Below are 25,325 nucleotides of genomic sequence, written 5' to 3'. Positions count from 1 at the left end.
CCATTCCTCTTCAGCACAGTGAGAAGCTTTGGCCTAGAAGATCTCTGGGGACCTTGTGAACTCTTGGAAATTGGGCCCTTTCGAGAGGCTGAAGGCAGGAAGAGACTGGGGTGGGGGAGTCAATCTTCACCTCCCCAGAGGTGGGGCTGAGCCAGATGATATCATAATGGGCTGTGCCCATCGTAGAGAGGGAATCAGGGTGGGGTAGGAGCAAGAAGGCTGTGAGGGAGGGAAGCTGAGAGACCCTCCACAGGAGGGGGTCACAGCAGCTAGGGGTACCTGCCGGGCTGTCTGGGAAAGAAAGGGTGGTCACTGATGTCTTGCAGGAGCCCTTGGTAGGTAGAGCCCACCACGGCGTCCCCCAGACCCCACTATGTTCCTCTTTTCCCGAAAGACCAAGACCCCCGTCAGCACCTACAGTGACTCCTACAGGGCCCCCACCTCCATCAAGGAGGTCTACAAGGACCCACCTCTGTGGGCCTGGGAAGCCAACAAGTTTGTGACCCCGGTAAGTGGCAAGCTGGTGTGGGAGGTTTGGGGGAGTGCAGTCCAGAATGTATGGCTGTGGGTGTCTGGATGACTGATGGTGTGGCTGTCATTGTGTTTTTGTAATTATTTGTAGTTTTGTGTGTATGTGATTCATTTGCTTAGGCATAAAACTTCTAATAATATATACAAAGGAGTACAAGATCCTGCCCTCACGGTACCTTGCTACTCCACCAGGATAGGGGATGGAGAGAGACAGACGATAAGAAATAAACAAGATTGTTCAAAATTCTGTTAAGTAAATAAACATGGTACTGGAAATGAACGGTAACCAGGGAGAGCTACTTATATTGAGAGTGATGGAAGAGCTTTCTCTCCTTCAAGGTGGCATTGAGTTGAGGCTGGAAAGGTGAGCGACAGCTAGCTCACCTTTGAACTATGTGAGGAACTGAGAGAACAGGATTCCAGGCAGAGTGATCAGAAAGTGCAAAGGCCCTGAGGCTGCCTGTGGGCTGTGCCTACATGCATGTTTTTATGCATGCATGTGACAGTCTCCTGTAGTTGAAGACAGGTGGCCAAGTGGGGGTGTGCTGCTTCACAGAATGGAGAGGAGATGTGGGAGTCTAACTGTGACTCTGCCCAAGGTAGATTATCTGTGTGTAGCATCCAACAAAACTCTGCTGAGTATTTACGTGTGCCAGGTACAGTACAGTTACAACCATGAAGGGCCAGGCACTGCCTCTGAGGAGCTCTCAGCAAGAAATGAGCAAAGTGCCCAATGTGAAACATGCAACAGCAGACGCTTGTGCTGGTGGAAGAATCAGAAAGAAGAGCTCACTCCCGGGACCTGAAGGGCAGGTCTGCTAAGAGATCCAGGAGGGACTTCCCTGGTGAGCTAGTCGTTAAGAACAAACCTGCCGATGCAGGGGACACAGGTTAAATCCCTGGTCCAGGAAGATTCCACATGCTGCGGAGAAAGTAAGCCCATGCACCTCAACTACTGAGCCTGCAGCTAGAGAAAGCTTGTGCAGAGCGACAAAGACACAGCGCGGCCAAAAAATAAATTAACTGGTTTTAAAAGAGAGAGAGCCAGGAGGAGGACGCTTCGAGCAGAAGAGATAAAAAAGGGCAACATCAGGTCGGGGACCCACCAGGTACTAAGGACTAGAGCGGAGAGAGAACCCAGCCCTACGGTAAGAGAGGGGCCTGCAGACCACGAAGAGCCACAGGTTGTGTTCAGAAATGCGGTCATCATGCCCCAGGTTTTTGATCCTGGGAGTGTCATGCTCGGATTGTAAGCAACTCTGGCCACCGTGGCAGGAGATTGAAGGGACTGGGACTGGGAAGGGAAGCCCCATGAGATGGTGAAGGATAAGGGGAGAGGATGTAGGTGGGAGATAAGGAGAGTCTATAGCAGTGAAAAGGGGAATTTGTTGAATAGGATCTTAAAATAATTTTAAGAATTATTTTTGTAATTATAAAATAAATATATGCTCAATGCAGAAAATGGGGATAACTAAGAGAAGCACCAAGAAAAAGGCCTATAATTTTCACTACCCAGAATAACCACTGATAATTTATTACTCCATGCCCTTTCAGGAAGCAAAAAAAATTTATGAAGGTGGTGTCATATTGTATACCATGTTTTGAATCTTGCTTTTTCTGCAAAACCATCTATCAAGAACATTTTCCTATGTCAAAAATATTCAATAATGTAATTTTAATACCTGTATGGTGTTTTACTTTATGAATGTACCAAAATGTAGTTCAGGAATTTTATATTATTGGAAATTTAGATTGCTTATAAAAGTTTGCTAGTATAGTTATTCTTGTACATTCTTTGTGTAACATCAACTGTTCTCTTAGGATAAATTCATAGATATGAAACTGTTGGGAGAAAGGTCACATCCAAAAAACTTTTTGGATATAAACTTCATATTGCTGTGATGAGGTCATAATAATCTACATGCCCACCAGCAAGATATGAAAATGCCGGCCTGCTTTTCCAAACTCAATAGGAGAAAATTTTTAGGAAGTAGGTCAACACATCTTGGTCACCATCTGGATATGAAGATGAGAGAGATTAGGATGACTCCTGGGTTTAGGGCTCTGGAAAACTAGAGGAATGTCAGTGCTACCAGCTGAGATTTGGAATGCACATTAGAGAGAGGTTTGGGGTTCTTCTGGGGGCAAAAATATTCAAAGAATTCCAGGTAAAGATGTCTGATGGGTAGCTGGATATACTTATCCAAAGCAAAGAAAAGAGGTCTGGGCTACAGACGTAGATTTTGAAATCAACATATGGGTGATAGCTGAAATCATAGGAGTAATTCAGATTGCCAAAAAAGAGTAAGAAAATGGCCAAGGACAGAACTTTGGAGAACATCAACATTCAAGGGGTAGGTAAAGGAAGAAGAGCCATGAAAGGAGACAGAGTGATAGGAGGAAAAATCCAAGAGAAACCAACAAAGACAACATTATTAGACAAAACTCAATATCAAACCTTGTCGGCACAGAAAGGGATCTCTTGGCTGTAGTAACCCTTAGCCACCTGACCATACAGCTTCGTTGAGTGGAAAGGAATGAAAGTCAAATAGCAGTAGGATTAATAATGAAAGAAAAGGCTTCTGCTTCTGACAGTATGGTGGTCTAAAACTCTGAAGGACGCTCCTGCTTACCAAACAACTAGGTCTTGCATAAAAGTTAATTTTTATTCGGTTTTGGACTGTCAGTGGAGATGAGTGGTAAGTATACTAAGATGACAGAATTGCCCTGAGAACAAAAGCAACTATCAGTACTGCAAGCAGGAGTTTAAGCCTTAAACTAGCTGCAAGATGGAGCCACTAAACCTGGGATTCCCAAACTGAACCAGAAAACCTGGAATTCCCAAACTGAACCAGAAAATCCAATGATCCCTGGCTCCCTGCCCCACCCCCCCACACATGTATATATATTCTGTGTTGGAAAATATCTTCAACGTAGGTCTCTAGGTGCCCTTCAAAGTACAGTCATTCAAATCTGAGCTCATAATAAGAGATATAAGGAAACAAACCGCCATTTGACAGAGGCAGTAGAAACAATAAACAACAGCCTTAAACCTCTAAGGACATAAGATATTGGAATTAACAAAGATTCTTGCCTGGAAAACCCCATGGACGGAGGAGCCTGGTAGACTACAGCCCAGGGGGTCGCAAAGAGTCGGACACGACTGAGTGACTTCACCTTCACAAAATAACTATGAGTCTTTAAAAATAAAATGTGAAATCATCAAAAAGAGAAAGAAATAAGAGATCATGTTCTTAAAAGGACAGACAAATTTTTAAATGAATAGAAATTTTAGAAATAAAATATATGTTAAAACCAAAAACTCAATGGATGGGTTAAAGAGCTAATTAGACACAGCTTAACAGTGTCAGTGAGGGTCTTCCCTGGTGGTCCAGTGGTTAAGAATCTGCCTTCCAATGCAGGGGACTCAGGTTCAATCCCTGGTCAGGGAACTAAGATCTCACATGCCAGTGGAGCAACTCAGTCTGCACACAGCGGCTGGAGAGGAGCCCACGCGCCACAATAGTGAGTCCACATGCCACAACAGAGACCAGGCCCAGCCGAAACTTAAAAAAAGAAAAACCTGAGTGTCAGTAAAATGAAAGAATGAAATAAATTTTCCAGAATGCAGCACAGAAAGACAGAAAATATGGAAGAAACACTAAGCAACATGAAAGAAATGGGAAGATCTCACACAACCACTCAGAGTCCTAGGATGAAAGAACAGAAAGGAGAATAGGCATTATCTGAAGAGGAAAAGGCTCAGAATTTTCCACAACTAACGAGAAATGAATCCAAGGATTCTTAGGTAACTCATTCAAATCTGCACAACACCAGCTTAGCAGATGACCTTAAAAATATGCAGAGAGAATTATTTTCAATGCATCTTCCTTTCAACACCAATAAATAAATAAGATAAAGACACTTACAGGCAAATAAAAATTAAAACATTTACTACCATAAGACCTACTATAAAAGAATTTCTAAAGGATATACTTTGAGGAAAGGGAACTAATCACAAAAGGAAAATTTGAGATAAAAGAAGGAATGATGAGCTAAGAAACTGGTAAATGAGATAAATTTAAGCAAAACTGTCTACAGAAAATCATTATAATAATTTTAGCTTGTAAAATTTATTTTTTTTAGCTTGTAAAATTTAAAGAAAGAACCAAAATATTGGAAAACAATACCATGTAAATTATATATTGGAAAACAATATCATGTAAGATACAAGGATAGGAAAGGAATTTTTATAAAAACTGTCATTATTCAATTATTCACAGATGATACAGTTGTACTATAGAATCTGAAAATTATTCAAATAGGAGAATTTAGAAGGTCAGATGAATATAAGTCAACCAGATTTCTTTACATCAAAAATAAGTATTTAGGAAGCATAATCTTAAAGTATATATCATTTGAGCATCAAAGAGTAAAACTTAGCAGAACTAAATAATAGTCTATGCAAAACTATGCAAAAAACTATGCAAAAAATAGTCTATGGATAATATTATAAAACTTTGAATACTTTAAGAAAATACTTAAATGAAGAGCATAACATGCTCTTGGAGAGGAAAAGTCACTAACATAGAGATTCAATACAATTCTGATTAAAATCTGAAAAAGATTCTTTGAAGAATAGAGAAGAGCCAAGGCCCAAGACTAGCTAAAACACACCTGAAAAAAATGAGGACTTGCTCTATCAGATATTAATATTTATTACCAATCTACAGAAATTCATAAGGCATAGTATTACTGAAGGGATATACAAACTGATTAATAAAATAGACCAGAAATGGAGTCACACATTAATGGAAGCAATATGCAACAGAGATGATTGAAAGTAAAGCTATAAAGATGTATCAGGGTGGGGTAGCTTTACAAATACGTGGGAGGGGCTTCCTTGGTGGTCCAGTGGTTAAGAATCTACCTTCCAATGCAGGGAATGCAGGTTTGATCTATGGTTGAGTAACTAAGATCCCACATGCTGCAGGGCAACTAAGCCTGCACACTGCAGCTACCCAGCCGGTGCCATCTGGAGCCTACATGCTGCAACTAGAGAAGCCCCCACCCCACAACAAAAGATCTCGTGTGCTGCAACTAAGACCCAACACAGCCAAGTAGATAAATACTTTAAAAAATTTGTGGGAGAAGTTAGATTACTCTATGAGACAACTGATCACCCTTGTGGATCAAAACTAAAATTGATCCCTAGTTCACCCCAAACACAAGAAGCAGTTCCTGACAAATTAAGACTTAAATATAGCAAGTAAAACTGTACAGCTTTTAGAAGAAATTATATATCATCTCCATTATTTTAGGTTATGGGTGGATTTCCTAAGTCACAAAAGCACTACCTAAGAGATTAATAAATTCAATTATATTAAAATTAAGAACTTCTGTTCATCAAAAGACACCAAAAAGAAAATGAAGATATAAGCCATGAACTGAGAGATGATATTTGTAACATGTAACTGACAAAAGAATATGTAGAATGTATAAAGGATTATAATTCTCTGGGTTAAGATTGAGCACGTGTTTTGACTCCTTCCTAAAACTCCTCTAAAACTACAATAAATGGACATTTAAGACATCAGTTCACAAAAATAGTGAAAAAGTGGGACAATGACAACAAAATTTCAGAAGCTGGAAAGTGTGATAGTTAAGTAACTGACAACAGTTCTGAGAAAGCTGAATCCAAAGCTAATAGTGGGAAACACAAGGCATAATTCAATTTAAAACTGTGGAATTTTCAAAAGGTTCAGAAATTAGTAATATTAGGCTTCTCTGGAACTGAAGATGGAGCAGGACCAAGGCTGAAACAATGATTTGAACGCTGTTAAAAAGCAATTAAAGGGACTCCTCTGGTGGTCCAGTGGTTAAGACTCCATGCTGCCAATGCAGAGTATACAGGTTTGATCCCTGGCTGGGGGAATTTGGAAACTAGGATCCTGCATAATGCTTGGCTTGAACAAAATAAAAAGAAACAATTAAAACCACTAACTCCCTCCACTACTCCATGCCATAGGGTGACTACTTGCCCATCTCTGCAAAAGTCAGAAGGCTTATTTTCTGGCAAGGATCTCAGGACTGGGAATTCCAGGCCCAGCTAAGGTCAGGGTACCACATTGAAAACAGGTGAATCTCCACATGCTGAATGCTAAAACCCCCAGCAGCCCTATTCTCCACTAGGTTCTCAAAACACTGGCAGCCAGGTACAACTCTCAAGCCAAAGATTGAAAGAGTCTCTTCAGAGAGATCTGATCAACCCAAGAGAAAAGACTTAACAGATACTGATAGAGTTTGCAACAAATAGTCTAGCCAGACTACAATGATGCCCACCCACAGCTCAAAACCTTCAGTAAGTTTTTATAGTCTGCTATTCATGAACAGACAATCAAAGATTATAAATATCTGAGGGAAGCCTCAAAGGGAAACACTGAAGATATCTGTGGGTTCTTTTAAATGACTACGTGTGTGTGTGCACGTGCGTGTGTGCACGCACACGCGTCTGTGGGTTTGTGAGCATGTCTGAGTGTCTATGGATGTGTGAGCATGTCTGACTGTATTTGCATAGATGTACATCTGTACGTGTGTCTATGAGTGTATCTGGGTGCACAGATCTATGTGTATGTCTGGACGTGCATGTGTTTGTGTGTGTGTAAAACTCAGGGGAGTGCTAAGTCTTGGGGCCCCTCCACCCACATGGAGTATGAACGTGCAGGATCTGCCCAAAGAACAAAACCTCAGCTAGCATGGAGGATTCAAGAAGCCCCTCAGCTGAGGGATTTTCAGGGGCCTAGGAGGGCTAGGAGCAGCAAGTTCTCACCCCTGGCCAAGAGAAACCTCTGCTTTTTAGATCACATGGGGGAAGTGTGGTAGCAACGTCAGCACCCCAGTACCTTGCTGCCTGCCATGATGAGGAAGTCCTTTCTGGTATTTGACCTTGCTGGGTGTCCCACCTCTGTAACCCAGCTACCTTTCATCCTGGATGCCTACAGAGACATGGGCCCACAACTAACCTGGCAATCTACATTTAGCTGAGGAGAAGGGAGCCCCCAAAGGGAGACCTTGATCTGGAATTTGGGGTGATAGGATAAGATGAGGTGAACCCCAAGAAGCAGAGGGACCTAGAGTCTGAACCAAGATCAGGGGAAAAGTCAGGCTAGGATAAAGAATAGCACATCGTGAATGTCAGGGTCAAGCGTAATACTGGTGTCAAGATGAGAGCCACAGCAGAATTCGATTTTTAAAGTAGGTGCCCCTCGGTCCCCATTCTTCATCTCCTTTAGGGTGCCAGATTCTTCGAGGGTCCTTTCTGTCCTAAACACCTGCCTAAGGCAGCCAGCTCCCAGGGCAGCCAGCCTGTCCTAAGGCTCCAGGTTCTACCACAGGTCTATTGCTCTGTTGGGGGAGACCCAGACCCTGACCCCAGGCAGCGCACAGTCTGAAAGAAAGAAGACAAGAACACCCAGCTCTGCCCTTAGAAATCCTAGTCAAGGAAAGGACAGAAATGAGAACATCAGGAAATCACTCTGATTGAGGGCAAATGTCAGGTTCCAAATCCTTAGATGGAAGAAAGGGTGATTCAACCAAAGCTGACCTGGATATCCTTCCAGCATAGGGAGAGGGGTGGAACACCCACCTGGGCTGACCTCAAGAGCTAAATCTAGGTCCAGCCGGATGCCAAGGCTGGGGTCCCCATGCACCTAGCCATCTCTTCCCCTCTCCCCTTGCCCAGGGCCTGACTCAGACTGCACAGCGCCATGTGGATCCTGACGCCCTGCAGAAGATGCTCAAGTGTGCTGGGCAGGACTACAGCTACAGGGGCTCCATACCAAGCCACCCCTACTTCCCTGAGAAATACTGGCTCTGTCCAGAGGAAGGTAGGGCCTCACCACTCACCCTTTCAGTGACCCCAGCAAAGACCCTACACCAGAACCCAACTTGAATCCTGACCTCCACCCTGGTCCTTATCCCCATCCACAACCTGGCTTTCTGTTTTTATCTCCCCCATTCTAGCTTGAGTCCCAACCACCTGCCCTGACCCTGACCCTGACCCTGACCCCTGACCCTGGAGGAGGAGATCCAGGCTCTACCTTTTGGGAGCTCCCAGTCTGTGCCAAAGAACTGGAAGAGGCCTTGGTCTTATCCCTAGAGTAAGGGAGGGAGCATTAACCTCCTCCAAACAAATTCCTCCATGTGTATTCTGGGTGCCATCTTCTCCTGTCTTCTTGGTGGCCCTGTTCCATCAGTTTCCCCTTCTCTCCTGCATCCCCTTGCCCCCAGCACACCTCTCTCCACTCAACCTGGAAGCCTTTTCTAATTTTCCTCTGCCTAAAAATTATCTCTTGCTCCTCCCCCTAACAGCCAAGATTCTTGAAAATAAGAGTTACTCCTTATGCCTTATGAGAAATCATCTTTCTCATTTGGTTAGGTGTTTATTATTTGTCTCCCTATACATTCCAAAAGAGCAGAAAGTCCTGTTTTTATTTAGAACAGGCCCCGTCCATCCAGAATAGCATCAGACTTCCTAAGTATTTGTTGAATGAATTGATTAATGTTGAATTGAAATTGCGAATCTGCATCTCCTACACTTATATTTAATGTTATTAAAATTGATCTTGTATGGTTCCAGTTACCTCATCCATGGAACTCTTCAGTCTTTTCCTTATGAGACCTACCCTGTGCATTTCATTCTGACAACTCTCTACTTTGTGAAACTCCTTCCCTCCATCTGTGAAAGGAAGATGTGAAACCCCACAAGCTCCTCTGATGCCTCAATTTCCTGGGTCTCTTGTCTAATCATTCTGGAAACATAGGTTTTCTCAGGATGCTGATCTGAGCCCTCCTCTCCCATTTCTCTCCTGAGACCATTTAATTTAACCCACAACTTTAATTACTGACAACTCCAAGTCTTTATTTCTAGCCTTGACCTCTCACTAGAATTCCACTCTCCTTTATCTGATTATGATCAGATTTACCTAAATGGCCCCAAACACTTCAAACTCAGCATGTCCAACCCTCCAACCCAGACCCCCCAGTCCCAACACACTGCCCCACATGTACACACACCTGCCCTTCCTCTGTGGCCCCTAGACCTGCTTTCCTGATCTCTCAGGTGTGTTCTTTCACACTGTTAGCGGGGTGGATCACAGAGGAACTTACAGGACAGACTTAGGGGACTGCGTGGGTGTAGCTTTGGAGGGTTTTTACATGGGGATTTTCATTTATGATAAGTGCCAAAGTTTCTATGTAGAGATTGGATTGTAGGATTTCAAAATGAGGTAGGAAGATCAACAGACTAATAGCAATAATAATAATGATGATGATGACTAGTCTTCTGTGTGCCAGGCATTGTTCTCAGTGTTTTACATATAATAACTTATTTAAATCTCACAACAACCCTGTGGGTTAGATAGTATTATTAGTCCCATATTAAAAGTAAGGAAACAGAGACAAGATGAAATTAACTAGATCAAGGTCACACACAGTTAATATCTGGCAGAACTGAAATTAGAACCACAGGAGTCCGTCTGCAGAGTCCATCCTATTAACCAAGACATTATTGTCTCCTGGCTTAGGCACTGTGGAAATACAGGAGTAAGATCATGGGGGATTGGAGGAAGGATTTCATCAAGCGATTTTAAGGAGGCAGAATAAGCAGACTTTGAGCCTGCATGTGGAAGATGAAAGGGAAGATTTGAAAGGAGGCCCATTTCCAGGGTTTCCACATTGGCTGATTCAGAGAGGGTGGTGCTAGGATGAAAAGTAACCAGCTCAAAGGACACAGACCCCACTCAGAAGCTTGCTTTAGGTGGGATTCAGGCTGCATCTCAGTATCTAAGACAAATGTGGGGCCAGGATGGGCTTTTCTGGCCTAAGGGAAATTAGTGGGAGTCCAGCTTTGTGATAGGGATCAGAGGAGAGACATTTAGGGGCTCCCCAGATCCTGGGATAGAATAAGGAGTAATCCTAGAAAAAAAAAAGAATAAGGAGTAATTCTGTCTTATATATCTCCACCCCTGTGATCAAGTTGACAAGTGCAACCCAGACTACCTGTGTGGCAACCCAAACTATCTGTGCAGTAACCGGTATAACACTTGGAGGATGGGGCCTTACAACTGCTGGAACAAATGTACCACATACCTTCCCCGGCTGCCTAAGGTACCAACTGTGCCCAGAAAAGACGCCTGGGGTCTGGGATGGCACCCCCACCATCTGCCTCCCAAATCACAGGGTCTGACATTTCACCATTTGTTTCTCATCCCTTTCCCACCAAAGTTCCAAGGCCTTTTCCCACTTGTGAGACTAGAGTTTATATTTGCTAGGAAACAAGGGAGCTCGGGAGAGAAGCTGTGGTGGGCCCCTGAGTCCCAATCTCTAGGAACTGGGTCTTCAAGGTTCCAATCTCTGGCTAGGCTGTGTGGAGACAGGTGCTGGTGCAAACTCCTTGATGTGCTACCATCCTGAAGCTTGCCACCTGGCCCCTCTCTAGTGGTCTGGCCAAGGAGTCAGTGATAGGCTGAGTCTACCTGCTCCTCTCCTTTGTGATGATAACAAGGACAAAAGGAGGCAGAACAAGGCTCTCCAGAGACAGAGCAGATAGATACAGGACAGTCTTCCAAGGAGATAGGAAAGAGTTCGCACATGACCTCAGGCATCAAGAAAGAAGGAATATGAGAGGATTGCAGGCTATAATAGGGGCTCCTAGCTGTAGGTTGATGGCTGACCTCAGGTTAACTGAACCCTTCTGAATTAGAACTTCCTCAAGAATCAGAAATTTTCACAAGGTCCCCAAATGATTCTGATGCACAGGCAACAATGCAATATTTAAAAACTCCTTTTAGAGAGACACGGAGACACAGAGTCGGCTAGATAAGGAGGGGTCAAATCAAAGGCAAACGTTGAGACAGGGATGGCAGGGACCCAGGTGCAGACCGGGTCCACCTACAGCTCCACTTCCCCGACCTCCGTGCCCACCCCCCAGGGAGGCGGAGTAAACGGCGTTGCCCGGCGACAACCCCAAACACTCAGAGCGTTGGAGAATAGAAGGCGCGGCCTGGGACTAGTCTGGGTGTTCTGGGAGAACCCACCAAGGGAGGAATTCTTCCGGGTCAGAACTTGAGGTAACGTTTCTGCCACTTCCAGGAGGCCGGGATGGAGACAGTGGTTCGAGGAATGCCCTTGGTGTATCCTCCTAAGCCGGAGCGACTCAATGCCTACGGTAACAGATGGAGGGAAAGCAGAGGGAAGTGGGTAGACCAGAAGGCCGGAGGGATGGAGACTCGAGATGTGGAACAAATGTTGAGGGTCCCAGAGAGGCTGTAACCCTGTCTCGGCTTGTGTCTCCATCTCTTCCTGTCTCTGACCTCCTCTCTGGCCGTTCCCGTGACTCTGTCTGGGTCTCCCGGGCTCGGGGCTCGCGGGCGCAGAGCGCGAGGTAGTGGTGAACATGCTGAACTCGCTGTCACGAAACCAGCCGCTGCCGCAGATCACGCCGCGCTGCGGGTGTGTGGACCCGCTGCCGGGCCGCCTGCCCTTTCAGGGCTATGGGAGCACTTGCTCGGGCCGCCACTATTGTCTGCGTGGGATGGACTACAGCGTCTCCGGGCCACCCTGCACGGAACGCCGCCTGCGGCCTTTCTGCACAGAGCTGCCTACTGTAAGGTTCGCAGGGCCGCGCGCGCTGTCGCCGGGCTCCGCCCCCAAACAAGCCCCGCCCCCAGAGCCCAGCCCTACCCCCCACCCCCTCCACCCCGCGGGCTCTGCATCCCGCGCCACTTCTAGCTCTGCCGGGCCTGTGCGCCAGACCCCACTCCGCCTCCAGCCCGCGCGGTCCCCTTGCTGGGCGCCACCCTGTCCCTTCCTCGGGCCTCATGGCCTGAGCGGACTGCTGAGGGGAGAGACCTGCACAAACTGGGCTCAAGGTCCACCTGGCTCTTGTCTGTCTTCTGGAGGCTCCGCTGGAGAGCTTCTTGGAGGCACACTCCCCGCGCACCAATTTCATCCCGTTCCCTCGCTCGCCGGCCCTGCCCCCTACCTGGCCACCAGGCCCTGGAGACGCAGGTTCTAGCTTGCGGAGCGCCACGTGTCCTCAGAATACTGTCCCCTATTCCTGGGCCTCGTGGTTGGTACATCGGCAGGGTTGTCGTTGTGTTCTAAGAGGGCGAGGAAATGGTGACCACGTGGGTAACAGAAGGGTCCTGGCCTCCTCGGAGCCCCGCACCACCTCCGGAGATAGACAGCCTCCCGTGTTATTGTGGAGGAAACTGAGGCTCGGGCGCTCAGCAGAAGCTCAGATTGCCCTCTCTCTCCCTGCACCTGACGTTAGACAAGGCGGGCTGAGCCGGGGAGAACTCCAACATCCGCGTCTGCCTAGAGAGCTGCTAAAGGGGGAGGAGGTCCTGAACCCTGTCCCTAACCCTGTGGGGACACCCCGTCCCTCCCCAGGCTGAGAGAGCCTGATGTATTGAGCGAAACTGGGTCTTATCACTCACAAGGGTGTGGAGGAGGGAGAAAGTGCCTAAGCCTCAGAAAATCGCCTCGTCGATAAGCGAGGATCCAGGATCCTCAGTGACTGGACCCCTAACCCTCCCCGGAGTACAGCGTTCTCCGTGGTCCAGCCTGGGCGGCAGAAACCAGGCCTCGTGGGGAGAGGGACTTCCAGGTGTCTTCCTGGAGGCAATACTTCGAGGAGATCTTGAAGGGCCAGGAGGCTGGAGGGGAGGATCTCCGAGCCGTAGGACAGACACCTGAAACGCGGCTCTGGGCTGGGGTTGTGGGGAGAAGTGAAAAGGCCCGACCGACTCCTTCCTGCCCACCGTTTCTTCCTTCAGGAGTGTGTCTCCCTGCGAGCACCGACCCGGAATGCAATGTGCTGTTATAACTCCCCAGCCGTCGTACTACCCCTGTCCGAACCTTAGGTAAGTCTGGCGCGCACCCACAAAAGAAGCTGTAACCTTGAGTGGCGGGGGACCCAGGGACTAGCTGGGGTGAGAACTGTTCGCTGTAATGCACCGACGGGAAGGTGCCACAAGGGGGCGCTAGTGCCATGGGGAAGTCAAACTGGCAACTAAACCAGAGCCCCAGGAGAGGGCATGGAGATTGGCATTGAAGAGTTACAAGTTGGCAGTGGGGCTTCAGGAGACGGCAATGGCAACCCACTCTTGCCTGGAAAATCCCATGGACGGAGGAGCCTGGTAGGCTGCAGTCCATGGGGTCGCTAAGAGTCGGGCACCACTAAGCGACTTCACTTTAAATTTCCACTTTCATGCATTGGAGAGGGAAATGGCAACCCACTCCAGTATTCTTGCCTAGAGAATCCCAGGGACGGAGGAGCCTGGTGGGCTGCCATCTATCGGGTCGCACAGATTCAGACACAACAGAAGCGGCTTAGTAGCAGCAGCAGCAGCAGCATTGGGGCTTCAGTGGGGCTTAGCGCCAAGAGATCAGGGTGTTAGGTTCAGGGCTTGAATTAAAAGGTTCAGTTCAGTTCAGTTCAGTCGCTCAGTTGTGTCCGACTCTTTGCGACCTCATGGGCTGCAGCATGCCAGGCTTCCCTGTCCATCACCAACTCCCAGAGTTTGCCCAAACTCATGTCCATCAATCCAGTGATGCCAGCCAACCATCTCTTCTGTCATCCATTCTCCTGCCTTCAATCTCACCCATAATCAGGGTCTTTTCCAATGAGTCAGTTCTTCCCATCAGGTTACCAAAGTATTGGAGTTTCAGCATCAGTCCTTCCAGTGAATATTCAGGACTGATTTCCTTTAGGATTGATTGGTTTGATCTTGCAGTCAAGGGACTCTCAAGAGTCTTCTCCAACACCACAGTTCAAAAGCATCAATTGACGTTTCTGAATTAAATGGTAGGAAGCCAATGTTAGGGAGAGGGTATTGGGAATCAAAAATTTAACAGTAGTACCTGAGGTCAAGAGGTCAATGTTGGAGCCTAGGGTCAGTATTAGGGGCAAAATGTTGGGATAAGATTAACGCTGAGAATTGAAGTCAGATGTATGAGGGTCCAAAAGGGCTGACCCATCTCTCCACACAGATGGGACACAAGTCACTTCAAGAAGACTGGTGGCTCCCAGAGAAACAACTATGTCGTCCACCCTGAGTTTGTGTCTGAGACCTATCCTGACTACCACTGCTGGTAGAAGCCTGGGCTGGCCAGGCCAAGGGGGCTGAACGATAAATAAATTCTTCACCCTAAAGGCTGCCTGCAGCATCCTCACCCAGCAGGATCTGGCATGAGGAGTCAGTCACTCAGGCCTCTGCCACGCCTCGTCAGCAGAGATGCAGTTTCTCAAAGTCATCCTGCACTGAGCCCTCCCCACCCCATCATGTCAGTAGTTCCCATGGGTGGCACTGAGCGCCCTCCTGACGCATAACAGTAGCTCTATGAGGGGCATGTCCTCCTCCTTTCCACTCCAGAGCCAAAACTAATGGGCCCACGTAGCCACTCAGGAGGGCCCATTCACCTCCCATCCCAGAAAGGCACAGCTAACATTTCCCCAATATCCTCCAACCTAGATGTCCCATCACCCCCATATCTCAGTGGACCAGAATCTTCCATCCTGCAGTCAGAGTCATGTCCCTTACCCAATCTCTTGATCTCTGTTCCCAAAGTCTCCATCACAGCCACCCTAAAGTCTATACAGAACCCCTTACTGCCCTCCCCGACCCAAGTCCAAGGGGTGGGGTCCAGAACAATTTTGGAAGATTTCATGACCAAGAAATCTTTCATTTCAAGTCACACAGCAAAGTCCTGTTTCTCTGTCCCTCAAGAAGCAAGGTTTGGGGTGTTCTGGAGTCTCTGGGGTCGTTGGTATCTTTTTCACCCCATTCCTCCTGGGTGCAGGTGTATGCTGAGTCACACCCACCTCCTCGCAGCAGGGGCACTTACAAGGGCGGTCACCAAGGGAAGTGGGTGGGGGAAGACTTTGCAAAATACCGAGCAGAATCTGGGCTTCCCAGTCCCTACCAAAGACACTGCTGGTCTGGTCCGGTGGGAACTGACAGATCGGGCCTCCCGGATGATGGAACTAGGCTACACTACGTGGGGTCCATGATTGGATCCAACCTGCATTGAACCGCTGGGATCTTCCCAGAATCCCCCTACCCTTTTTCCATATGGGAAAAGAGTTGACGAGAGCGTTATACCAAGACGGCCCCAACCTGCCCAAACCTGGAGGAAAAGGAATCCCGAGAGCCAGCTCTGGCCCATTACCCTGAGGCTCGCGCCTTCTCACACACATCCTAAATTTAGCATTGGAGGTGTGAGTATCCTAACTTTCGGCAGCGGCACTTTCCTCCAGAACTACACTTCCCAGCAGGCCTGGGGCAGAGCCCCGCCCGCGTGTGGGTGAGCGACAGTCCACCAGGGGCGGGCCTGCGGGCGAGTGGGGCGGGGACTGGGGGGAGCGGGGAGGCGGGTGGTGAGCCGGGAAGCACCAGGCAGGCGGCTGGCCTGAGCTGCCCCGAGCTGGGCACAGAGCAGAGGCGGGGAAGGTGGGGGCTAAGGGGCGTGGCCTCTAGTCCGCGTGACAATGTGGGAGGATGGTCCGACGCCAGCGGCGGAGCTGGACTTCGAGACTAGGCGAGACCGAATGACCGGGGCGTGGCCGAGCAGCCAGGGGGCGGGGCCTGAGGACGGCCTCGGCAGTCCCCAGCGAGGCAGCGCCCCGGGTCGCACCGTAGCAGCTCAACTTCTGCGAGCTTGGAGGGGATCTGCGGTAGCCTCCATTCACCCCCACTTCTGGGGTCACTGCCGTGAGTGAGCCCCGAGGGAAGACCTTGGGTGGAGGGTGCTGGGGGAGTATTTCCTGCACTTTCTCTCCTACAGATGAGTAGGTGGGGTGAACCTAGACACCTGGGCTCCTTTTTGGGCCGCGGTCACCAGCTGGCGACCGGCCCCTTGACCTCAGTCTGTCCCTTCGGACATTATAGCTGCAGCATTGGCAGTGGGTGTAGGGTATTCCAGGCTGTAGACTCAAGTCACTCGATACCCCCGGATCCCTTCGCTGCGCAGGACGGGGAGAGGGGCCCGGATCGAGTTGCCTTTGACATTTCCACCCCCACCTCACCCCTGGGAATTGTGTTGGACAAACAACTCAACGTGGAATGGCCTCCCCTCAGTTGGGTTGGGCCTGACCCTCCCCGTTAGAGCTAGCTAGAGGCCGGAAGCCAAGATTGAGGTTGACCATCAAGTGGGGAGAGGCTTGGCCAAGGCAAACCCCCACCTTCCAGCCTTAGCCGGTGGTTGGCCAGACGGCGGAGGCGGCAGATTACAGGGGTCTCCAGGGCCACCGTTAACACCGGAACCACAGTCCCTGTACCAAATGCCATTAAAACTGCCACTTCCCACCCCCAAGAAGCCTTCCTGGAGCCAGCAGCAGCACCAGCCCTTGGGAGGACAGGCCTCACCATGCCCACATCCACCCGATGGAAACCTGTCCCACCCCTTTGGCCACAAAGCTCCTTTCCTCTACTGCATTCAGAGAGCCAGTAATTACCTCCCATTCCTAAAACTTACCCTGTGGGGGTTAAACTGGGATTTTGGACTCAAGAAACCTTGCTACCTGAGTGACTTCAAACAAGCTCCTTTTTCTGTTTGGGCCACTATTTCCTCATCTGTAAAGTGGCACTGCTGCTGTGTTGTCCACCACCCTCCCCCACCCGGTTCAGCATTATTGTTAGGGTTCAGGGCCTGTGGGGTTTTGTTCTTCACCAGAGAACCTCAGAACTGTAGTAAGAAAAGATTCTTAGAACCCAAGTGTTTGAAAAGGCTTTTGAGGACAACTTGGTGGCCTCTCCATGCCTCCAGGGGTCATTAGATGGTTGGCTTAATATGATAGTTTTGAGGATGAGCTATCTCTCTTATATTAGATACAGACCCTTTCTTCCTAGATGCCCAGAATGCACCGTGGTTGTCTTGAATGAATTTTGGTGGCCTGGTCTGCCAAAGCCTGCTTTGGGTCTCGCTTAGCTTAAGGGCTTAAGGGTGTCCATGGTGGCTCAGGTGGTAAAGAATCTGCCTGCAATGAACCCAGGGTTCGACCCCTGGGTTGGAAAGATTCCCTGGAAATGGGCATGGCAACCCACTCCAGTATTCTTGCCTGGAGAATTCCATGGACAGAGAAGCCTGGTGGGCTACAGTTCATGGGGCCACAAAGAGTCAGACGTGACTGAGCGACTTAACACTAGGTTAAGGGCATCAGCTAAAGGCTACTGCCTACACTTTCCAGGACTTTTCTAACCTACGCCTACAGGAAGGGAGTCCATAGTGAGGTGGGGGAATTTTGAAGGCTAAATCATGTAGGATGAGAGGAAGGGAGTTAGAGGCTGTTCTAGACCAGCTGGAACTAACCAATTTTGAGAGTTAGGGGAAGGAGCTCAGAGATAAGGCCCCGAGATAGAACCTCACTGGTAGGGGGGTGGGGGAGGATATTGTTGGGAGCTGTATATTGACATCTGGGATCAAACTTCTGATCCGCACCTGGCATTCTTGATAATGTCTTTGGGGGAGGGGGGGGAGGTGAGAACCCTGAGCAGTTCTGGCAAGTCCTTGGAAGTCTCTGGGGACTTGGAAGCAGACACTGGAATCTGGGAGGAGTCTAATTACTGTTTGTCAGTCTCCTCTTTCCTCCCCACCATGCCCTCCCCCAACTTCCAGCTGGAGCAGATGGGCAGTTGGCAGGCTGGCAGTGTATATATCTGTGTACGCACCTGGTTGGTGCTATTTCTTTGTTGGACTCTGCCCTGAGGGCGGGGACAAGAAGGGTCAGTAGCCTTGAACAGCAGGTTGGGACATACCTCCTCCCAAGTTTGTGTTTCTCTGCAGTCATATCTGAGTCTTTAGCATACAGTATGCATAAGTGTATGTGTGTAGTAGTGGGTGTCTGACTGCCAGAGAGTTGGGGGTGGGGAAAAGAAATTGACCCAAGATGGGTGGGTGAAATTTCCTAAAGCAGGTGGCCTGAAGGATTTAGGTTAAGGAAGGAATGAGGTTGGTAGTCATAGGATAAGCCTGGGTGGAAATGGAATCAGAAGGACAGGTGAGACCATGTATGCCTTGAGCCTCAATTTGCAAAGCTTAGTCTTCTGAACATCATGGGGGTCTTGAGCAGCTCCCTGAACTAGGGAGAGATGTAATCTGATAAGTGCTCTAGAAAGATCAGGTTAGTACCTGGGAGCAGAAGGCCTTGGGGGAAAAGAAGTTGAAATCAGGGAGGCCTTATTGAGAAAGTGTCGCAATGGTGCAGGAGAGAAATAACAGTGCTCCCATGAGGATAGGAGCAAGCAGGGCAGTGGGAGAGTGCTGGAGACAAAGCCAGGAGGTAACTGGCCCACAGATGTGGGTGCTGGGAGCAGAGCAGGAAGGTGAGCAGGGACAGGGACTTGGTGGTCCTGATGGCTAAGAGTAGAGGGGCGTTTGAGAGCAAAGAGAGGGAGATGTGAGAAGCCTCCAGGCCCTCATACTCAGCTCCTGACCCTTTCCTAATGTCCAAACCCACCCTGCCCTCCCCCCCGACCCAAACCAGGCCCTAGGACTGAGTCTGGCTTCAGGTAACTTGTCTAATCTCCAGATTTAATATGGCTTCTGACTCAAGATTAAATTCCATGTCTGAGCCGTTCCCCTTTCTTTCTCCTCTCCCCCTCCTGCATGGGGAAGCCAGCCCTATGCAGCCCTATGCACGGTGTTAAAGGTCTCAAGGAGCTCGCAGGCTTGTCTGCCTTCTCACAATCATGGCCACCACTCTGGGAGACTAGGCCTTCTCCAGATCCTTCCCCTTCTCATCAGCCTGAACAGCCCCCATGTGTGATCCAGGGAGGCCTGATTAATTCTGTGATCCTGGACAGCTCCCTGACTCTGTCTGGGTTTGTTCCTCCACCAGGAAAATGGAGATGCATGTCATCTGCCCCTCCCCTTTCAGAAAGGGAAAGTGTTAGTAGCTCAGTCATGTCCCACTCTTTGAGACCCCATGGACTGTAGCCGGCCAGGCTCTTCTGTCCATGGAATTTTCCAGGCAAGAATACTGGTGTGGGTTGCCATTCCCTTCTCCAGGGGACTTTCCCAACCCAGGGATCGAGCCCCAGTCTCCCCCATTGCAGGCAGATTCTTTACCTTCTGAGCTACCTCTCCTTTCAGAGTTCTAATTTTGGTACACAGGGTGCCCATGAGAAAGGGTAGGTAAGGTGCAGACAGAACATCCTGGTAAGAGTAAAGTCCTGACATCCCAGTATACAACTGCCCAAAATACACACTTCTTTCTTACAAGAGCAAATGTAAATACTGTGGAATGAGAAGGCTCAGTGCCACCTCTCTCTTCCCCTTCCTGAATCAGGCCGGCCAGGTTCAGACTGGCTTTGTCGGGTGGCCCGCCTGCCGGCTCCTTCCTTAACTGGGGGCTGATGCCCCAGAATTCTCGGGAGAATTCCCAGGCCTACCCCCGCCGCCGCCGCTCTGGGAGCCACACAGGTTGTAAGACTCCTGAGACCGTCGCAGCCGCAACCATGTACACCTTCTTGCCTGACAACTTTTCCCCTACCAAGCCCAAGCCGTCCAAAGAGCTGAAGCCCCTGCTGGGCTCCGCGGTGCTGGGGCTGCTGCTGGTGTTGGCCGCGGTGGTGGCCTGGTGCTACTACAGCGCCTCTCTGCGAAAGGCGGAACGCCTGCGCGCCGAGCTGCTGGATCTCAACCGCGGCGGCTTCTCCATTCGCAACCAGAAGGGCGAGCAGGTGTTCCGCCTGGCCTTCCGCTCGGGCGCCCTGGACCTGGATTCCTGCAGCCGCGACGGCGCCCTGCTTGGCTGCTCTCGCACAGCGGATGGGCGCCCGCTGCACTTCTTCATCCAGACCGTGCGACCCAAGGACACAGTCATGTGCTACCGCGTGCGCTGGGAGGAGGCGGCTCCGGGGCGCGCGGTGGAGCACGCCATGTTCCTGGGCGATGCTGGGGCGCACTGGTACGGCGGCGCCGAGATGAAGACCCAGCACTGGCCCATCCGCCTGGACGGCCAGCAGGAGCCACAGCCCTTCGTCACCAGCGACGTCTACTCCTCCGATGCCGCCTTTGGCGGCATCCTCGAGCGCTACTGGCTGTCGTCGCGCGCGGCGGCCATCAAGGTCAACGACTCGGTGCCCTTCCACCTGGGCTGGAACAGCACGGAGCGCTCTCTGCGACTGCAGGCGCGCTACCACGACACGCCCTACAAGCCGCCCGCCGGCCGAGCCGCTGCACCGGAGCTCAGCTACCGCGTGTGCGTCGGCTCGGACGTCACCTCCATCCACAAGTACATGGTGCGGCGCTATTTCAACAAGCCGTCCAGGGTGCCAGCACCCGAGGCCTTCCGGGACCCCATCTGGTCCACGTGGGTGCTGTACGGGCGCGCGGTGGACCAGGACAAGGTGTGGCGTTTCGCCCAGCAGATCCGCCAGCACCGCTTCAACAGCAGTCACCTGGAGATCGACGACATGTACACGCCTGCCTACGGCGACTTCGACTTCGACGAGGCCAAGTTTCCCAACGCTAGCGACATGTTCCGCCGCCTGCGCGACGCTGGCTTTCGCGTCACGCTTTGGGTGCACCCGTTTGTCAACTACAACTCTTCCCGCTTTGGCGAGGGCGTGGAGCGGGAGCTGTTTGTGCGCGAACCCACCGGCCGGCTGCCGGCTCTCGTGCGCTGGTGGAATGGCATCGGCGCAGTGCTCGACTTCACGCGCCCCGAGGCCCGCGACTGGTTCCAAGGACACCTAAGGCGACTGCGCTCGCGCTACTCCGTGGCCTCCTTCAAATTTGACGCTGGCGAAGTCAGCTATTTGCCCCGGGACTTCAGTACCTACAGGCCGCTGTCTGATCCCAACATCTGGAGCCGGCGCTACACGGAGATGGCGCTGCCCTTCTTCTCGCTGGCCGAGGTCCGCGTGGGCTACCAGTCCCAGAACATATCGTGCTTTTTCCGCCTGGTGGACCGCGACTCGGTGTGGGGCTACGATCTGGGGCTGCGCTCGCTCATCCCCGCGGTGCTCACCGTCAGCATGCTGGGCTACCCCTTTATCCTGCCGGATATGGTGGGTGGCAACGCTGTATCTGAGCGCTCAACCAGCGGCGGCGATGTGCCGGAGCGCGAGCTGTACGTGCGCTGGCTGGAAGTGGCCGCCTTCATGCCAGCTATGCAGTTCTCCGTTCCGCCCTGGCGGTACGACGCTGAAGTGGTGGCCATCGCGCACAAGTTCACGGCGCTGAGGGCCTCACTCGTGGCGCCACTGTTGTTGGAGCTGGCGGGTGAGGTCACTGACACGGGCGACCCCATCGTGCGCCCCCTCTGGTGGATCGCGCCCGGCGATGAAACGGCGCATCGCATTGACTCACAGTTTCTTATCGGAGACACGCTGCTCGTGGCACCGGTACTGGAGCCGGGCAAGCAGGAGCGGGATGTCTACCTGCCCGCAGGCAAGTGGCGCAGCTATAAAGGTGAGCTTTTTGACAAGACGCCAGTGCTGCTCACCGATTACCCCGTTGACCTGGATGAGATCGCTTACTTCATCTGGGAATCCTGACCCAGCCCAGGGCCCAGAAACCTGGCAGCCCTAACCCTAGTCTTCATGTAGGCCTTTAACCCTCAAAATCACAACCGTGTAACCCCCAGGAAGTCCCCAACTTTATACCACCCACTGAGTGGGTAATTGACCTAAATGTGCTGGAACCGGTTCCTATAGTGCGGGGGAGAAGACACTGAAGCAACCACCCACCCCCCCAACTCCAGTGCACAATTGTTAGAGCCTCCTCTCCACCGGCACTCCAGTCTACAGAAACTCCTTTCCTTGGATGGGGGCAAGAGAGCTCAGAGGAGAAAAATCAGCTCTCTTCCTGTAAAACACAGTTGGGTTTTAAACGCACAGAGAAGGGAACTTCTCCTGGTGGTCCAGTGGTTAGGACCCCATCCTTCCACTGCAGGGAGTTGGAGGTCAGTCCCTAGTAGGGGAACTAAGATCCTGCATACCACAGTGCCCAAAACGAAAACAGAAAGGCACAGAAAGAAGCCTCACCTTCCGTCTTTGTCCTTCTGAAATGGTGACTTGGTCCTCTTGAAGGTCCCAAAATAGCCTCCTGCCACACTTAGAAAGGGCACATTCTTGGTGTTGGAAAGTGCCAGGCCCCGAGTTCTCAGCACTCGCCTGACCTGTGGCTGACCTGGTCCCACCCAGCTGGCCACAACGGATGGAGGTACTTGGCCAACTGACAAGGAGGCAAGTGGTCCCCTCCCAAAGGCCGGGAGGACAGAGCCATCGTCATTGTCCCTCATTTGAGAAGAGACTCCTAACCCCGTTCTAAGGCATCTGTGAACACACATTGTTCAGCCCTGGGCCAGGGCCACTGCCTGATGGGCAAAGACTCGCAAGGCCATGCAGGCCAGACTTGGTGCCTTAACTCAAGAACCTGTGTGTGTGTTCTGTATGTATGTGTGTGTGTGAGACAGAGAGGCACCACGGTCCCTGCGTCTGTGGAATTAACACAATACCTCTGAGGCTGCATAAGCCTGGAGGGAGGGGACAGGGAGCAAACTTGAGGTTTTGACTTTGAACCTGGTCCCTTCCTAGGTGATGCCCCTGGGACTCTCATAGAAAATAAACAGCCCTGTCCAGATTTCGCAGCTGCCTCACTCCGTATACACATGGCAGAGGTGTGGCTTAAAAGGGAGCCATGTTAGGGAATTCCCTGGTGGTCCAGTGGTTAGGACTCCACGCCTCTTCCACCACAATGGGCGCAAATTTGATCCCCAGTTCAGGAATCCCGCCAGCTGGGTGGGAAAATAGGGGGCAGAAAAGACCAAAAAAAAAGGGGGGGAGGTGGGGAAAGGATGTTTTTATTCTGGTGGTGGTGTGCTTCAGCACACAAACTATTGCATACAGTGACACCCACAAATACACACACAGGGTATGATTTTTCATTTTAGTAATTTTTCTTTGCTAAGAAGAGCAGCCAGAGAGTTTTTTCTTCCTTTGCAGCTGAGTCTGGGGAAGGAGTGGCTTGCCAGCCGTGGAGAGGTGGGAAATAGGGCAGGGTTCAGCTTCCCTTAACAGCTCTGACAGCAGAATCAGCCCCTCACCCCCTAGAGAATGCATCTCTTTGCCCACTCCTCCACCCCCTCGATTTTCTTTGTGAAGAATTCTAGTGAAACTTTAGGAACACTCACTCCTGATTGTACCACTCATCTACAAACTGTGTGGCCTTGAGTAAGCTGCTTCACCTCTCTGAGCCTCAGTTTCTTCATCTATAAAATGGTGATAATAATGCCTACCTCCCAGGTTGTTGTGGGAATTATAAGCACAGATGTATGTAAAGTGCCTGGCACAAGTAGGTGCTCAATAAAAGCTATTATAGTAGTTTTTTTTTTTCTTGCTTAAAAACAACATGGATTTTTTTTCCAGGCTCCAGGTCCCAGCCCAGCTGGCTCGCTCTGAGCACTCAGTTGAGCTCAAGTTTGTGACCTGGGGGACACTGTGGTCCAGGAGAAAGGCAAGAGAAGAGACATCTGAAGTGGAATGTCAGGAGCCAGGAGTCCCCAGGAGATGGGGAATACATGGAATTAGCTTCCCTCTCTTTTTGGTCAAGAGCATTTACCAGTCAGTATTCAGTGATGAGCCTTCCTAGGTCCTGGTGCACACCCATGGGGTATGTGTGGAGTGACTGTAGAAGGAAGACATATAAGCTGGGTCCTGGGAAGTTTCCTAAGTGGCCGGAGGGCATGACTAACACTTAAATGGCCCTCCACTTCAGACTATGCAGTCTGAAACAGTTGACCTAACCTCTCTAGCAACGGCTTCTTTATCTTTAAAATAGAATTTCTAGGACTCATTGAGATGTGTCTGTAAAGTACTTATGCAAAAATTGGCAAGGAGTAAGTGTTTAGTAAATGGTAACTCCTATTAACTCTTGATTGTAAACAAGGACTGAAGGAAAACTGCCTAAAACTTGTGCTGTATCCTACTGGGTAGCCTCTAGTCACATGTCACTTCTTAAATTTAATTTTTAAATAAATGTAATTAAAAATCCAGTTCTTCAGGCATGCTAACCACATTTCAAATGTTCAAAAGCCATGTGTGACTAGTGGCTCACATGTGGGACAGTTCAGACTACAGAACATGTAGCATAAAGTTCTACAGCCCAGCACGAAGCAAGTGTGTGCTGAAATGGCATGGGAGGGTAGGGGTGGATAAAGTAATCTGGAGGGCCTAAGTCATCTGGCCTGGAGGAGGAGTATCCTTTAGAAGAGCACTGAGGGAGTTCCCTGACCGTCCAGCAGCTAGGACTCCACGCTTCCACTGCAGGGCGCTAGGGTTCGATCCCTGGTCATCAGGGAACTAAGATCCCACAAGCCATGTGGTGTGGCCAATTGAAAAAAAAAAAAACAAATGAAGTCAAATGTTAAGAATTTTAAGAGGGCATTGAGGGCAGGCAACTCAGCTGGAGGAGGGGACACACCATCCCCACTGAGCACTCACTGTCTGCTAGGGCAGGGCCAGAGGGCAGAGTGCCCTTGACTGGCCACATCCCAGTCAAATGGGCCTTGACTTGTAGTCTGGTTTCTAGTCTGGCCTCTGCCATTGACCTCATTAATCACAAAAGCACAGATGAACAAACTAAAACACTGAGAGAGGGAAGAGGGCATTGACTTGAGTCACACAGATTAGTCCCCAAGGCTGGACTGGAACCTGATGTTCTGTATTGAGATACCTAGAATCTGCCGCCCAGGCTTCACCCGTCTTTCAATAGCTTGGCCCAGC

The 25,325-nt window shown here is 50.1% G+C and overlaps 2 protein-coding genes across 4 annotated transcripts; both read left to right on the top strand.

Annotated features, from left to right (window-relative positions):
• Positions 1-28: 28 nt before the first annotated feature.
• SPMIP6 (sperm microtubule inner protein 6) lies at positions 29-14,692 on the top strand. Of its 3 annotated transcripts, XM_065946963.1 has the most exons (7): positions 29-508; positions 8,273-8,417; positions 10,568-10,698; positions 11,683-11,758; positions 11,967-12,201; positions 13,371-13,457; positions 14,587-14,692. In XM_065946963.1, the coding sequence occupies exons 1-7, from the start codon at positions 374-376 to the stop codon at positions 14,690-14,692; spliced, it is 915 nt and encodes a 304-aa protein (XP_065803035.1). In that variant the 5' UTR covers positions 29-373. The 3 variants fall into 3 exon arrangements, with proteins under 3 accessions (XP_065803035.1, XP_065803036.1, XP_065803037.1); XM_065946964.1 differs by lacking the exon at positions 14,587-14,692 and having other exon boundaries at positions 11,967-12,196; XM_065946965.1 differs by lacking the exons at positions 29-508; positions 8,273-8,417; positions 10,568-10,698 and having other exon boundaries at positions 11,692-11,758; positions 11,967-12,042.
• Positions 14,693-16,103: 1,411 nt separating this feature from the next.
• Positions 16,104-23,924, top strand: MYORG (myogenesis regulating glycosidase (putative)). The gene is made up of 2 exons (XM_065946910.1): positions 16,104-16,307; positions 19,883-23,924. Exon 2 carries the CDS (start codon positions 19,950-19,952, stop codon positions 22,095-22,097), a length of 2,148 nt encoding a protein of 715 aa, XP_065802982.1. The 5' UTR covers positions 16,104-16,307; positions 19,883-19,949; the 3' UTR covers positions 22,098-23,924.
• Positions 23,925-25,325: the final 1,401 nt, after the last annotated feature.

The sequence above is a fragment of the Muntiacus reevesi genome, chromosome 10 (genome assembly GCF_963930625.1).
Source record: "Muntiacus reevesi chromosome 10, mMunRee1.1, whole genome shotgun sequence".
In the NCBI taxonomy this organism is placed as follows: Eukaryota; Metazoa; Chordata; class Mammalia; order Artiodactyla; family Cervidae; genus Muntiacus; species Muntiacus reevesi.
Note: the sequence above shows the minus strand (reverse complement) of the source record. Positions and strands in the feature narration are given on the sequence as shown.

Coding starts and splice junctions, on each gene's coding strand:
- SPMIP6 (XM_065946963.1), top strand. CDS start 374: ATGTTCCTCTTTTCCCGAAAGACCAAGACCCCCGTCAGCACCTACAGT. Junction 509..8,272: donor CCAACAAGTTTGTGACCCCG/GTAAGTGGCAAG, acceptor CCCCTTGCCCAG/GGCCTGACTCAGACTGCACA. Junction 11,759..11,966: donor GGAGCGACTCAATGCCTACG/GTAACAGATGGA, acceptor TCGCGGGCGCAG/AGCGCGAGGTAGTGGTGAAC.
- MYORG (XM_065946910.1), top strand. CDS start 19,950: ATGCCCCAGAATTCTCGGGAGAATTCCCAGGCCTACCCCCGCCGCCGC.